This window comes from Pan paniscus, chromosome 6 (assembly GCF_029289425.2).
Source record: "Pan paniscus chromosome 6, NHGRI_mPanPan1-v2.0_pri, whole genome shotgun sequence".
Classification (NCBI taxonomy): Eukaryota; Metazoa; Chordata; class Mammalia; order Primates; family Hominidae; genus Pan; species Pan paniscus.
Genome location: NC_073255.2, coordinates 144,494,089 through 144,508,603, shown reverse-complemented (window position 1 = coordinate 144,508,603; position 14,515 = coordinate 144,494,089). Strand labels below are relative to the sequence as shown.

The window sequence follows — 14,515 nt, the reverse complement described above, 5'->3', positions numbered from 1 at the left end:
CTATTTTCAAGCCATCCCCACCCCACCCTACTTCCCATCACTTGGCAAACTCAGACTTAGCCATCAGGGAAACTCAGCTTTGACATTCAACTTCCAGGAAGCTATTCAAGATCGCCTAAGACCGCTTTGAGTGAACCTCATTTGCACTCCCTTAGCAAGTAATTTGCACTCCCCTGCCACAGCCCTTATCACATTGAATTGTTTTCTCTTTCTCCATTGGACTATGAGTTCCTTGGAAGCAGAGGATGCATCTTATTCGTGTCAGCATACCTAGTGCCTGGAACATATTAGGTGTTTCACAAATTATAATAAATAAAGAAATTTCTGTTTTCATGATTCAGGGTCTTTGGGAAATTGGTCAGGGTGTTGGGGGTGGGGCAGAAATGAGATGGTGGGGATAGGGGACAGAGGAGAATGCCATGCTGCTAGGCACCAACTATACACAGATTTCTAAGATGCTTATGGGAATATTATGGTATGAACTCAGTTTATAAAAGAACAAATAACCGCCTATGTTGGCACATTTTCCCACACATTAAAATAAGAGGATGAATTTTTTAAAAAAGGGATGAGGGGCAGGCAAAACATTCATGTGGAGTCCAGGCTAGGAAGCTCCCTTCACTTTTCCTTAAGCCAGTTTCAAACTACACCTCAAGATCCATGTGTGGGAGGCTGGGCATCGTGGCTCATTCCTGTAATCACAGTACTTTGGGATACCAAGGAGGGCGGATCACTTGAGGTTAGGAGTTCCAGACCACCCTGGCCAACATGGCGAAACCCCATCTCTACTAAAAATACAGTAATTAGCTGGACATGGTGGCACATGCCTGTAGCCCCAGCACTCAGAAGGCTGAGGCACAAGAATCACTTGAACCCGAGAAGCAGAGAGGTTGCATTGAGCCAAGATCGTGCCACTGCACACCAGCCTGGGTGACAGAGCAAGACTCTATCTCTAAAAAGCAAAGCAAAACAAACCAACAAAAAAGATCCACGTGTGGATATAAAATAATTTAATGTGCTGCAATCATCATTTAAAAAACCTAAGCATAATAGAACAAAGTGAAAGATTAGCACATTGTTATAATAAATATTTCACAGGAACTTTAGATATATATGTATATATCAGGATGTAACACATTTCTTTTTTTTTTTTAAATCTTGACTTGAAACTCTTTACACATTTCTTATTGAATTGTGGTCAATGAAAATAGAGAAGCTGGCTGGGCGCAGTGGCTCACGCCTGTAATCCCAGCATTTTGGGAGGCCAAGGCAGGCGGATCACGAGGTCAGGAGATCGATACCATCCTGGCTAACCCGGTGAAACCCTGTCTCTACTAAAAATACAAAAAATTAGCCGGGCGTAGTGGCGGGCGCCTGTAGTCCCAGCTACTGGGGAGGCTGAGGCGGGAGAATGGCGTGAACCCGGGAGACGGAGCTTGCAGTGAGCCAAGATTGCGCCACTGCACTCCAGCCTAGGTGACAGAGCGAGCCCCCGTCTCAAATAAAATAAAATTAAAAAAAATTGGGAAGCCACTGCCTAGTATATGCCTCTAAATTGGACCTCTGCACCTAGTGGGGCAGCAGTTTCCCAGGAAGAGAACTCTAAGGAAGGAGAGAAAAGAGGTGACTCTCTCCACTAAGGGGCTCTACAGGAAAGATACAGGCCTTGAAGGGTAAGCAAACATCTGTCACAGACCTATGGTAGCTGGGGAGAAGTGTTAAACTCCTGCTGGAGACCAGAACTCTCAATCCGCCAACATCTTACCTTGCAGCGTGGCCACTAGCCCAGTACTAACTCCCGAAATGACGTCACTAAGCAGCCATTCCTTGACTCGGTATTTGGGGAGCCACTCCAAGATGGGCACGAGACTCTTTAGCACACCAAAGGCTCTCTTTCTTGAACAACTGTCAAAAAGCAAGAAAACTGGGTTTTCAATCCAATCTCAGTCACAACCAATTTGCAAATCACAAAGTTATGAACTGGATTCTGCTGATGTTTATAACTATTTGGAAAAAGAATAAGAATTTCCTGAAAATAATAACCCTGAAGTGCTTACCATGCTTTTGCCAAGAACTGTATCTATCCTTTTAAATGCACTCTTCTAGAGAACACAGGATTAAGTGTCCCACCCCTCGCTCACATTTTTAATCCTCTGAGAAAATATTCCTACACAAAAACCTATTTTCTGGTCCAGCCAGAGACTGATGGATGTGGAGTCTCTAAATGGAGATTAATTTTCAGACTCCTAATCCAGGCGCCTTATTATTATCATTTTCTTTAAAGAAGATAAACACACTGAGTATATTTTGGCAATACAAGCCTGGAGCTAGTTTTTACAAAAATCTTAGCATGAGGAATGTATACCTTATACCTTGCTACTTGGTAGTTTTTAAATTCAATGACCTATAGATAAAAGAAAAATATCAAAAGTAGGTGGTATAACTCCTGATTTGAATAAATTGTTTTTTAATTAAGGCATTTATGGGACGATTGGACATTTTAATAATGACTCAATTTTTGATATTAAGAAGTTATTTTTAGATATTAAGGTGTGATCATGAAATGTGGTTATATTTTTTAAGACTCTTTAAAGATATTCAGTAAAATACATAAAGACAGTATGCTATATGAGATTTGCTTAAAAATAATACTGGAGGGAGAAAGTAGGTGTAGATACAAGAAACAAGAGTAACTTGGATTTGATCACAGTTGAGGCCGAGTGATGGGTTAAAAACGGTGAGGGTGGGGAGTTCATTATACTACTACGTCTACTTATGCATGTATTTGAAATGTTCTATAATGAAAGGTTTTAGAAACTCTAATTTCTTTATGTTTGTGACATCTAGTTACGGCATGTTTGGGTTTAGAGACTGAGGGTGGCTTTCCCCAGGGGTCCCACAGCCTGCTGATGAAGTACTTGGCACACCCCGCGCTTCCCTGGGTTCTAGCTTGCATCCTGGTCTCTAACTGAATGGTAGCCCGCCTACTTAGCTTGAGTGTTTCAAGGACTCCTCCTGGTCAAGAGCTGGGTTTCCCTATTCATTTCATTTAAACAAGCTCCCAAGAAGGCAACAGGGACCCACTGTACCCCAAGAGGCACTCCAAGTTTCCTTCAGAGAGGAAAAAGAGAGATGGGGCTCCTAGAATCCACTCTCCCCAAAGGCGAGTTTCCCAGGTAAGTTCATTTCGGGCCCGAGACTGATGGAGCCACCCTCCGACCAGAAGGGCGGCGTGGAGGACCGGAGACGAAAGTCGGGCCTCTGGGAGAAGCAGCTGGCGCCCAGGGGCTCCGCCGCCCGCACCCCACTCTCGCCCGCTGGGGACGCCCTCCCCTCCCCAAGCCGTGGACGCCCCGCTCCGCTTCTCCCTACGCGGGCCCGCGCGGCCGCTACCTGCAGCACTTGGCCAGGCTCTCCCGCAGCGTCTTGCGCTCCTGCAGGCGCCGCTCGTGCTGTTGCTGGAAAGCGAGCTCGCTGTAGACCGGCCGCGACACCACGTAGCTGCAGCTGTACTCGGGGAGCTGCGGCGGCTCCGACCTGCCGCCTGGCGCTGCCATGACCTGCGAGCCAGAGGACAGCGAGGAGGGAGGAGACGCGGTAAGCGAGGACGATCGGAGGTGAAGAGCGAGGAACAGAAAGAACGGGATCACCTGTTAGCTGCAGCCAGGCCCCCCTGCACCTCGAGTCTGGTCCGCGTCCTGCAGCCCTCGGCGCTCGCGACAAGCGCCCCACGGCGCGCACGGCCAGCCTGCAGGGGGGCACCTGAGAACCTTCGGGTCTCGTGGCCTGCACCCGCTGCCCGGGGTTCCCCAAACTTGAAGAGAGTAAGCCCCTGCTCTGGGGGCTTCCCGAGTTCCACCCAGTCCCCTATGGCCCGCAGCCAGGGCGCTGTCCGCGTCCTGAAATCTCCCCCAAACCGAGGGGCTGGGGCAGGGGCCAAAGGCGCTTGCAAGGCTGGAAGGGGACACTGAGATTCCCTCCCTCCCCGCACCTGACCCGGGACGCAGCTCCAGGTGCGCACTGGAGGAGAGGTGCAGGCCCCCGGGCCAGGCGTGGAACCGTCAGGGCGCGCTCCGCGGGTCCCCAAGAGGCGGACGCTGCAGGCACATTCCAGCAGCTGTCGCAGCCCTCTCGGGGGCAGAACTTTCAGCTTATTGAGCAAGTCTCTCCCCTCGTCCTGTTTTCCGAGCAGCCTGTTCGCTCTCGGCGTCTCAGAAAGAAAGCTGTACTGCCCCCTGCCCACCTGATCCGTGCCCACTCAAGAGTCCCATCCGCAACCCTCGAGGCCTCCCCGGGAGTGGAGCCCGGGCCGGGCGGTGTGGGCATCTTCAGGGCGAACTCACCTGTCTCTGCTCGCGCCCCGCCCGGAATGCCCCGCGGACTACCCTTCCGCTGCCTTTATAGCGCTCTCAGAAGGCAGTGGGACGTTTTATTTACGGAGCAACAGACACCTTGGTCGAAGGGAAAGACACACACAGACTGCGGTCTTTCCCAACCGATCCTATCAGGAAAGAAATCCTACCCCTCCTGCATTCTTTCCCTTTCCCGAACCGGGAAGGCTGAGACTCTTACTGGCTGCCACGCAGGGGCCACCCGGATCCTCACTCATCCCGTTACTAATCTCAAGGGCTGCGAGGTCAGGGGCGGGCCAGGCCCTGTGGGACTCCTTAAAGAAGAGCAGAGCCCGCCTAGAGGAAGAGGTCCGTGGTCTCTGGGAGCCTGCCACAGGTGCTCTCATACCACATGGGGAGGAGAAGAGGAACAATGGCCAGGTTTCTATATTAATAAGTCCTTGAATTTCTAGAAAGTCTTTTAGGAGCATTCAATGGGTGGAGGATACAGAGAGTTCACGATTTACTCAGATTTTAGCCACTTATTCTACGTGTGCATGTGTGTGTGTTTTATTTCACAATCCAAATCAAGCCGTCCAGGTGGCCCTTTCTTACCCACTAGACTCTGTTTTTTCTTTTTCTCATTCTCCTGGACAATCAGGGAAGGAATAAACTGGACTACATGGAAATCAAGACTATAAGAGAGGGAGGAGGAGCCGGAGCTATCCTACCTCATCAGTGTTTTGTCTTCTGTTGGGATGAACTTTGTTAAAACTAATGCATGGTTAAGATGAAAGGCAGAAGGAAGGGTTTGATAAACCAGAACATTCTCGCCTGATTGTTAGTGTTCTGAAGTAAATACAGAAGAGGCTCCAAAATACAGACCTCTGTATATCAACCTTCCGTAATCCACCTACCTTGCATATGCAGACCATGACAATTCTACGAGCTCCTGGAAACAGAACTCAGAACTCCTCCCCAGAGAACCCTGATGCAAATTCTCTGAAATGGTAGTCAGCATGTGCGTTTTCCTGAGAAGTGAATGAGTCAACAGCTTTCAACAGATCTTCAAAGGCTTACTTCACCCAATGAAGTTAAGAACCACTAAAGAAGAAACCTAAAAGGAAAATCCAGGTCATGAACTTTGCAATTTTTATTCACATACAGAGAAGAGGGGAGGAATGTCTTGTGTATGTTTCACTTATGTATACCACTGGTTCTTAATAAAGGGCTTTTTTTTGCCTCCAGAGGTCAATGCCTGGAGACATTTTTGGTTGTCACACCTAGGGAGATGCTATTGGGATCTAGTGAGTAGAGACCAGGGATGCTGCTAAACATCCTACAATGAAGTTTGCTATCACTCCAAGGTTTTGCATGCGACTTAAACTGTACATTTATTAATAAATTGCTACATGTACTAAAATATGTATCTCTCTCCATATATGTATATATGCGTGTATTTTTTCATTATTGTTGGATGTATAGCTCAACTCCACTACAACAGAGGAAAGTATTTGTTTTAAAGTAGAATCTGAATACACTCACTCTGTATACCCTCATCCATACCTTCAAGGTCTGGTGAAAACACTATCTCTTGCAAGAACATTCTTTGATGCTGTTCAGAATTAACCCAGACCCTTTTCTGTATTCTCTTAATACCTTATCTGATCCTCTCTTAAGTTACTTCTCACTATTTACCTTAGTAACACAATTTTATTTACATACAAGTCCTCTCTCCCTCACTAGACAAAAACTTCTTGAGGGCAAGCACTGTGTCTCCTTTCAACCATTATTATCTTCTGTCATGTTTTTTGAACAGATTTATCTATAGCCCAAACATACCTTTTCAAAAAACTAAAAATTAATTTACATATTTGATCTAAGGCTTTGTTTTTCTCCATTAAGAGCATGCTGTGGATATCTTTGCAAGTGAGTGCATAAGGATTTTTCTTAACCTTGGAGATGGCTGTCTAGGATTTCAGAATATCAACTCATATTTGTAGCTCCATGGCAACTCACCTACACAACTCACAACTCTTTATTGAAGGCATTCTGTACCAATATAAATATAGTCCATATCCCATTCTAATATGGATTTCTGCTCCTTGTTGCTTGCTATTTTGAACACTTTTAGTCTGGTCCAGTCAGGCCTATAAACCACTTTGCATCAGAACTTGGCAATGGTTTGCTGGTTCAGAGGATTAAGGAGTGGGGTAAGGCTGGCAGAAGGACAGAAGAGAAAAGACTTGAATAACAACAGGAGGCAAAAGAGTAACTTAGCTTGGCTAATAGAATTCTTATTTGAAATGCATCTCTCTATATAAGAGTTTGGTTCAATAATCACAATATAATAAGTCCTGCATGTATCTGGATGAAGATAATTGCTTTTTTCTGTTCAATGCTTTTCTATAGCAGAAATAGCTGGGGCAGAACAAAATGGTATCTCTGTTATAGGATTCTATAAGGGTGTAGAACTGCTTTTCTCATAGGTAAAAGGCAGACCATTTGAATTTGGCTTTTTAAAAACAGAAGAGTAGGAGGAAATAACAGCTTGCTCTCTCCACCCTATTTAATTGTGATATTAAACACCTTAGATTACTCACTTGGGCTTTATAAGGCAACCTTCTCCTGTTTCACACAGAGGTGGGTGGTTCTTATTTATCAGACTTTTAAAATATTCAGGACTTCTTTCCAAAGAAATAGATGCATCACTTAAAAATAAATATCAGACAATATTATTGATACTTTACAGTACTTATTTAGCAGTTAATACTTTTTTAAAAGGCATTTTCTTATTTATCATTTAGGCATTTGCAGTGTAAGACAAACTCCCTTGTTTGATTATGCATTCACCTGTTCATTCATTCATTCATTCAAGGATTTATTAGGAAATTATTTGTGCTGGCTGTGGGTACAATGATGAACAAAAGCTTATACCCTGGCCTCATATTTATGGGTGCAGTAGACACTAATCAAATGGTCACAAAATGTGTATCTTATTTCACTGATTATAAAATACAGATTTTTCACATTTTATCAGGGTTCATGTTATAATTGATGATCTACTATATATTATAGTTTAATTGATAGCGTATTTTGTGATTCATAAAATAATTATGAGTTTTATAATAGAATTCTATAATTAATAAAATATAGATATTTACATAAATTTATAGTGTATCTATGCCTTTTTTTTCTTTTTTAGAGATGGGATCTTGCTATTTTGCCCAGGCTGGACTTGAACTCCCAGTCTCCAGAATAGCTGGGACTATAGGTGCACACCACCACACCTGACAGAGTATCTATGCTTTTGAGTGACTACGTGTGCTACAAGAATGATTTAATTGAATCCTTCGTTTATTTAACTTAAGAGCAGTCAATCTTGCTACATTATTTTTGTCTGAGAGCGAATATTGTGGTATAAATTTTTTTTTTTTTTTTTTTTTTTTTACAATTTAAAATGTTCTCAAATCAGAAGAATTGCAAAAGAATGCAAACATGTTGGCTGGGCGCTGTGGCTCACAGTGTAATCCCAACACTTTGAGAAGCTGAGGCGGGAGGATCACTTGAGCCAGGCCTAATCCTGAGCTTTTATTTCATTATGCGTGTTAATTTTCTCAAGATAGCAAATGCTAAATTTTTGTCATACTTATACAAAAAGAGAACTGAACTGAACTTTCTTTCTATATTTCTGATCTCTTCTTCTCTGAGCAACTTATTGGGCTTATTCTCAGTAATCATACAGTTTTGCACTCAATTGTTTTCTTGGTTTTTTGTTGTTATTTTTATCTTGCACTCAATTGTTTTCTATTTGTTTACTGTATGCTACTTTATTTTCTTCTCCAGTTATAAGATATGCTCCCTAGGGACATAAATAGTATATGTCTTTTATGGTGTTACAAAAATAAGATGTGCCTATAGTAAATAATTTGGAAACTACATTAATGTATAATATAGTAATCACATTTTATCTCATTATCCAGATAATCACTGTTTTGCTTATTTCTTTTTTATTTATTCTTTCTATGCAGACATAGGTATACATTTTTATTAAAGTAAAATTATAATGCTAGTCTCTTTATTTCCCTACACAATACCTTGACAAATTATGACAATATAATAGGTACCAGACTTGTTAAATTATTGATCAATTGATTGTTTAACAATGGAATTTTGAGAAATATTTGGGTAGAAAAAAAAACTAGTTTTAAAAGAAGAGAATCCAACCCTTAAAACATCAAAAAATGAAATTATTTGTAAATATTATGTGGCAATCCATTCAATTTTAAACAACTTACAGTGTCAATAAAACTATAACTCAATAAATTTCTCAGGCAGAGCCCATCTGCCTCTTCTTTAATATGAATGCAAACTTGATATGTGGTTTAGTAAATTGCTAGAATGAAATGATGGCATAGTTTTGGGTTTTGAGGGGTTTTCTGTGTGTGTGTGTGTGTGTGTGTGTGTGTGTGTTTGTTTTAAACAGGGTCTGGCTCTGTCACCCAGGTTGAAGTGCAGTGACACTATCTCAGCTCACTGCAACCTTCACCTCCAAAGCTCAAGCCATTCTCCACCTCAGCCTCCCAAGTAGTTGAGACTATAGGCATGTGCCACCACACCCGGCTAATTTTTGTATTTTTTGTAGAGACAGGGTTTTGCCGTCTTGCTCAGGCTGGTCTCAAACTCCTGGGCTCAAGAGATCCACCTGCTTCATCCTCCCAGGGTGCTGGGATTACATGTGTGAGCCACCACACCCAGCTGGGTTTCTTTTAATGTTTGTTTTAATGATGATTTTTTTTTTCAAGAGATGGGGTCTCGCTTTGTTACCCAGGCTGGTCTCAAACTCCTGGGCTCAAATAATCCTACCACCTCAGCCTTCCAAAATGCTGATTATAAAATGACATTACAGGCAGGAGCCAACCGCACTTGGCCTGGATGTTTTCTTTCTTTTTTTTAGAGATGGGGGTCTCACCTCAGTCCCTGAAGTAGCTGGCATTACAGGCCTGTGCCACTATGTCGAGCCAATAATGGCATAGTTTTCTAAGCAAAGAATAATTTCAGGACCCTTCCAAATTTCTTATTATTTAAGTGTATTGCACTTTTAAAGTTATCCTTGCATATCTTATCTCATGAAATCTGTGGTTTGTTAATGGAAGGAGAAAAGGGAAGCTTGAGGATTGTTTCAAGTAAACACTGATGTGCTGTGTTACCACGAGTTGGATGTTTAAGTATTCCATTCATTCGTTTAATTATTCATTCATTGATTCATACATTTATTTACTTACACCATGAGTATTTAGTGAACCCTTAACTTGTATCAAACACCATCTAAGTGTCGGGGATACAGCAGTGAACAAGTTTGTCAAAGTTCCTGCCTTCAAAGTACTTATATTCTAATGGGGGACAGTGATTATCAGCAAAAAAATAAATCAGATAACATTCTGTTGTGATGAAATGCTATGGGAGAAAGAGAAAGATGTCTTGTGGAATTATTGATGGAGCAACACACAGCAAGGGGAGGAGGAGGACCACCTTAGAGGGGGTGTTCAGGGAAGGCCTTTCTCTTTCAGAGGAAATGACATTTGAAGAGAGACTAAAGGATGAGAAAGAGACAGCCTTCCTGGAAGAGGAAACAGCAAATGCAAAAACTCTGAGTTAGGAAAGAACTTGATGCACTTGAGAAACAAAAAGAAGGCCGGCAAGACTGAAATCCACATAAGTCAGACCCGGGCACAGCAAACTGGACGTCCTCAGTATATATGTGGCAACTGAAACCAGGCATTTAGGGTGAGGAGAGAAGCAGATAAAAGACCAGCACCAAGCCCTCAGACGGTCCAACATTTAGAGGTCATTTATAGGAGGAGAGGAGGGGCCTCTTCTGTAAAATGCTGAGAATCTTTGAACTCAGGGGGTGAGGAAAAAAACACCTCTAAAATATTTTGAACTTCTTGCAGATACTTCTCTCAATAAAATTTCTTTTGTACCTGTATTTTTTAATGACACTTGTAAAGGGGAAAAAAAATCTGAACATTTGAAACTTGTCCCTCTTTTTTTTTTTTTTTCTGAGACAAAGTTGCACAGGCTGGAGTACAGTGGTGCAATCTCGGCTCACTGCAATGTCCGCCTCCTGGGTTCAAGTGATTCTCCTGCCTCAGTGGTACAATCTTGGCTCACTGCAACATCCGCCTCCAGGTTCAAGTGATTCTTCTGCCTCAGCCTCCCGAGTAGCTGGGATTACAGGCATGAGCCACTTTGTTCCAAGATCTCATCCAGGTTACCACATTACATTGGGTTGTCCTGTTTCCTTAGGCTCCACTTGGCTGTGATAGGTTCTCAGGCTTCTCTTGCTTTTCATAAACTTGACAGTTTGAGAAGTATTGGCCAAGTATTTTACAGGATGTTCCTCTTTTGGAATTTGCCTGGTCTTTCTCATTACTACAGTAGTGTTTTATGGGAGAAAAACCATACGAAGTGCCATTTTCATCATAAATTATCAAGGGTACATAGTCAACATGACTTATTGTTGATATTAACCTTGATCACCTGAGAGGTAGTGTTTATTAGGTTTTACCACTGTAAAGCAACTCCCTTTACCTCTCCCCTTTTCCATTCTTCTATAATCTCTCTTATTCTTTTTTTTTTTTTTTTAAGACATGATCTCATTCTGTTGCCCAGGGTGAGTGCAGTGGCACCTTCATGGCTCATTGCAGTCTCGATCTCCCAGGCTCAAGCGATCCTCCCACCTCAGCCTCCCAAAGTGCTGGGATTGCAGGCGTGAGCCACCTTGCCCAGCCCATTCTGCAATCTTCGGAAGGAAGTCACTATATGCAGCCTATGCTTGAGGAGTGGGGGGTTGAATTCCACATCCTTGAGGGTAGAATACCTAAATAAATTATTTGGAATTCTTCTGCAAGAGAGATTTGTCTCTTCTCCTCCATTTATTCATTTATTCAATTATTTCTTCATGTCATAAAATCATGAATATTTATTTTATATGTTGCATTATAAACCAACAGTACTTTTTAAGAAATCAAATTGTTCCAGGCTTGGCCATTAGGAGCTCTTTCAGTTGGCTTCTGTGCCCTTTGACATAGCCCCACCAATGTAGGGTGGTTTTGTCTTTTGGTTTTGGAGCATTTTCTTACTTTTTGGCACTGTAAGATGCTCCAGGCTGATCTTGTGTATTTCCTGTGTAAAATCAGCCATTTCTCAAAGGAACACTTGTTCCTTTTATCAGTGAATGGTATCAGCAACCAAGATCTGGGTGACAGAGTGTTCCCTGCTGCAGGGGAACTGTTGCTCTAGGCCCTTTCAGCTGACAGAGCAAAGAAATATGTGTGTATATTAACCAAGGCATATATACACATCAATAATATTTCTATATCTAATCATCTATATTTCTATTAAATTAAACATAAGTTCATACTAATTAAGAGATATTTTTATTTTATAGTATTTTGTACTATTTGAGGTGATGTTTTAATAGGTCAATTTGTTACTTTGTCAATCATTTTAAAAGAAATTATACTATGTTTGAAATGCCCTAGTGATAAGATAAATTATATATACGTATGTCTTGATAGTTGTGGATTACTAGATGCAAAACAAATGGTCTACTGGTATTGTTTGTTTGTTTGTTTTAGAGACAGGGTCACACTCTGTCACCCAGGCTGGAGTGCAGTGGTGTGATGATAGCTTATTGCAGACTCCATCTCCTGGGCTCAAGCGATCCTTCCACCTCAGCCTTCCAAATAGCTGGGATTACAGGCATGCACCACCATACCTGGCTAGTTTTTAATTTTTTGTAGAGATGGGGTCTCACTATGTTGCCTAGGATAGTCTTGAATTCCTGGTCTCAAGTGACCCTTCTGCCTTGGCCTTCCAAAGTGCTGGGGTTTACAGGCGTGAGCTACCGCGCTTGGCCCCTGTAAAAAATTTTGTGAATCAAACTTCTTTAAATATGTTAGGAGAATTAGATGATTAAGATAACTCACATGAGTTATTCTTTTATTAAATAAAGAATGAGGCCAGGCCCAGTGACTCATGCCTATAATCCTAGCATTTTGGGAGGCTCAGAAGGAGGACTACTTAAGCCCAGGAGTTTAAGACCAGCCTGGGCAACACAGTGAGACCTCATCCCTAAGTAAATAAATAAATAAATAAATAAATAAATAAATAAGCCAGACATGGCGGGGTACATCTGTAGTCCCAGCTACTTGAGAGGCTATGGTGGGAGGATCACTTGAGCCTGGGAGTTTGAGGCTGCAGTGAGCTGTGATCACACGACTGCACTCTAGCCTGGGTGACAGAGTGAGATCCTGTCTTAAAAAAAAAAAGAAAAACAAAGAATGATCACCACATGCTTTCGTATGTTGCATGACACCTCAACATGGTAAAAAATGAATTAGTTCAAAGATGGCCGAATAGGAACAGCTCCAGTCTACAGGTCCCAGCATGAGTGACGCAGAAGACGGGTGATTTCTGCATTTCCAACTGAGGTACTGGGTTCATCTCACTGGGGAGTGCCGGACAGTGGGTGCAGGACAGTGGGTGCGGTGCACCGTGCGTGAGCCGAAGCAGGGTGAGGCATCACCTCACCTGGGAAGTGCAAGGGGTCAGGGAATTCCCTTTTATAGTCAAAGAAAGTGGTGACAGACGGCACCTGGAAAATCGGGTCACTCCCACCCTAATACTGCACTTTTCCAACGGGCTTAAAACGGCACACCAGGAGATTATATCCCACACCTGGCTTGGAGGATCCTACGCCCATGGAGTCTTGCTCATTGCTAGCACAGCAGTCCGAGATCAAACTGCAAGGCAGTAGCGAGGCTGGGGGAGGGGCGCCAGCCATTGCCAAGTTAGTTGTTTGATTAGGTAAACAAAGCGGCTGGGAAGCTCGAACTGGATGGAGCCCACCACAGCTCAAGGAGGCCTGCCTACCTCTGTAGGCTCCACCTCCGGGGGAAGGGCACAGACAAACAAAAAGACAGCAGTAACCTCTGGAGAATTAAATGTCCCTCTCTAACACCTTTGAAGAGAGTAGTGGTTCTCCCAGCATGCAGCTTGAGATCTGAGAACGGGCAGACTGCCTCCTTAAGTGGGTCCCTGACCCCCGAGTAGCCCAAATGGGAGGCACCCCCCAGTAGGGGCAGACTGACACCTCACACAGCCGGGTACTCCTCTGAGACAAAACTTCCAGAGGAATGATCAGGCCGCAGCATTTACGGTTCACCAATATCCGCTGTTCTGCAGCCACTGCTGCTGATACCCAGGCAAACAGGGTCTGGAGTGGACCTCCAGCAAACTCCAACAGACCTGCAGCTGAGGGTCCTGACTGTTAGAAGGAAAATTAACAAACAGAAAGGACATCCACACCAAAAATCCATCTATACGTCACCATCATCAAAGACCAAAGGTAGATACAACCACAAAGATGGGGAAAAAACAGAGCAGAAAAACTGGAAACTCTAAAAATCAGAGCGCCTCTCCTCCTCCAAAGGAACGCAGCTCCTCACCAGCAATGGAACAAAACTGGAAGGAGAATGACTTTGATGCATTGAGAGAAGAAGGCTTCAGAAGATCAAACTACTCCGAGCTAAAGGAGGAAGTTCGAACCAATGGCAAAGAAGTTAAAAACCTTGAAAAAAAATTAGACGAATGGCTAACTAGAATAACCAATGCAGAGAAGTCCTTAAAGGACCTGATGGAGCTGAAAACCACGGGACGAGAACTACATGATGAATGATCAAGCCTCAGTAGCTGATGCGACCAACTGGAAGAAAGGGTATCAGTGATGGAAGACGAAATGAATGAAATGAAGTGAGAAGAGAAGTTTAGAGAAAAAAGAATAAAAAGAAATGGACAAAGCCTCCAAGAAATAGGGGACTATGTGAAAAGACCAAATCTATGTCTGATTGGTGTACCTGAAATTGACGGGGAGAATGGAACCAAGTTGGAAAACATTCTGCAGGATATTATCCAGGAGAACTTCCCCAATCTAGCAAGGCAGGCCAACATTCAAATGCAGGAAATACAGAGAACGCCACAAAGATACTCCTCAAGAAGAGCAACTCCAAGACACATAATTGTCAGATTCACCAAAGTTGAAATGAAGGAAAAAATGTTAAGGGCAGCCAGAGAGAAAGGTCGGGTTACCCACAAAGGGAAGCCCATCGGACTAACAG

The 14,515-nt window shown here is 43.2% G+C and overlaps 1 protein-coding gene across 1 annotated transcript in view; it reads right to left on the bottom strand.

Moving 5' to 3' along the window:
• The window catches only part of SLC26A4 (solute carrier family 26 member 4), a 57,397-nt gene extending 53,623 nt beyond the window's left edge, over positions 1 to 3,774 (bottom strand). Inside the window, exons 1-2 of the mRNA XM_008963570.3 lie at positions 3,394 to 3,774; positions 1,766 to 1,905 (exon numbers count right to left, since the gene is read on the bottom strand). Of these exons, the coding sequence (XP_008961818.2) occupies positions 1,766 to 1,905; positions 3,394 to 3,557 (304 nt within the window). The 5' untranslated portion in view covers positions 3,558 to 3,774. The remainder of the gene's footprint in view (positions 1 to 1,765; positions 1,906 to 3,393) is intronic.
• Positions 3,775 to 14,515: the final 10,741 nt, after the last annotated feature.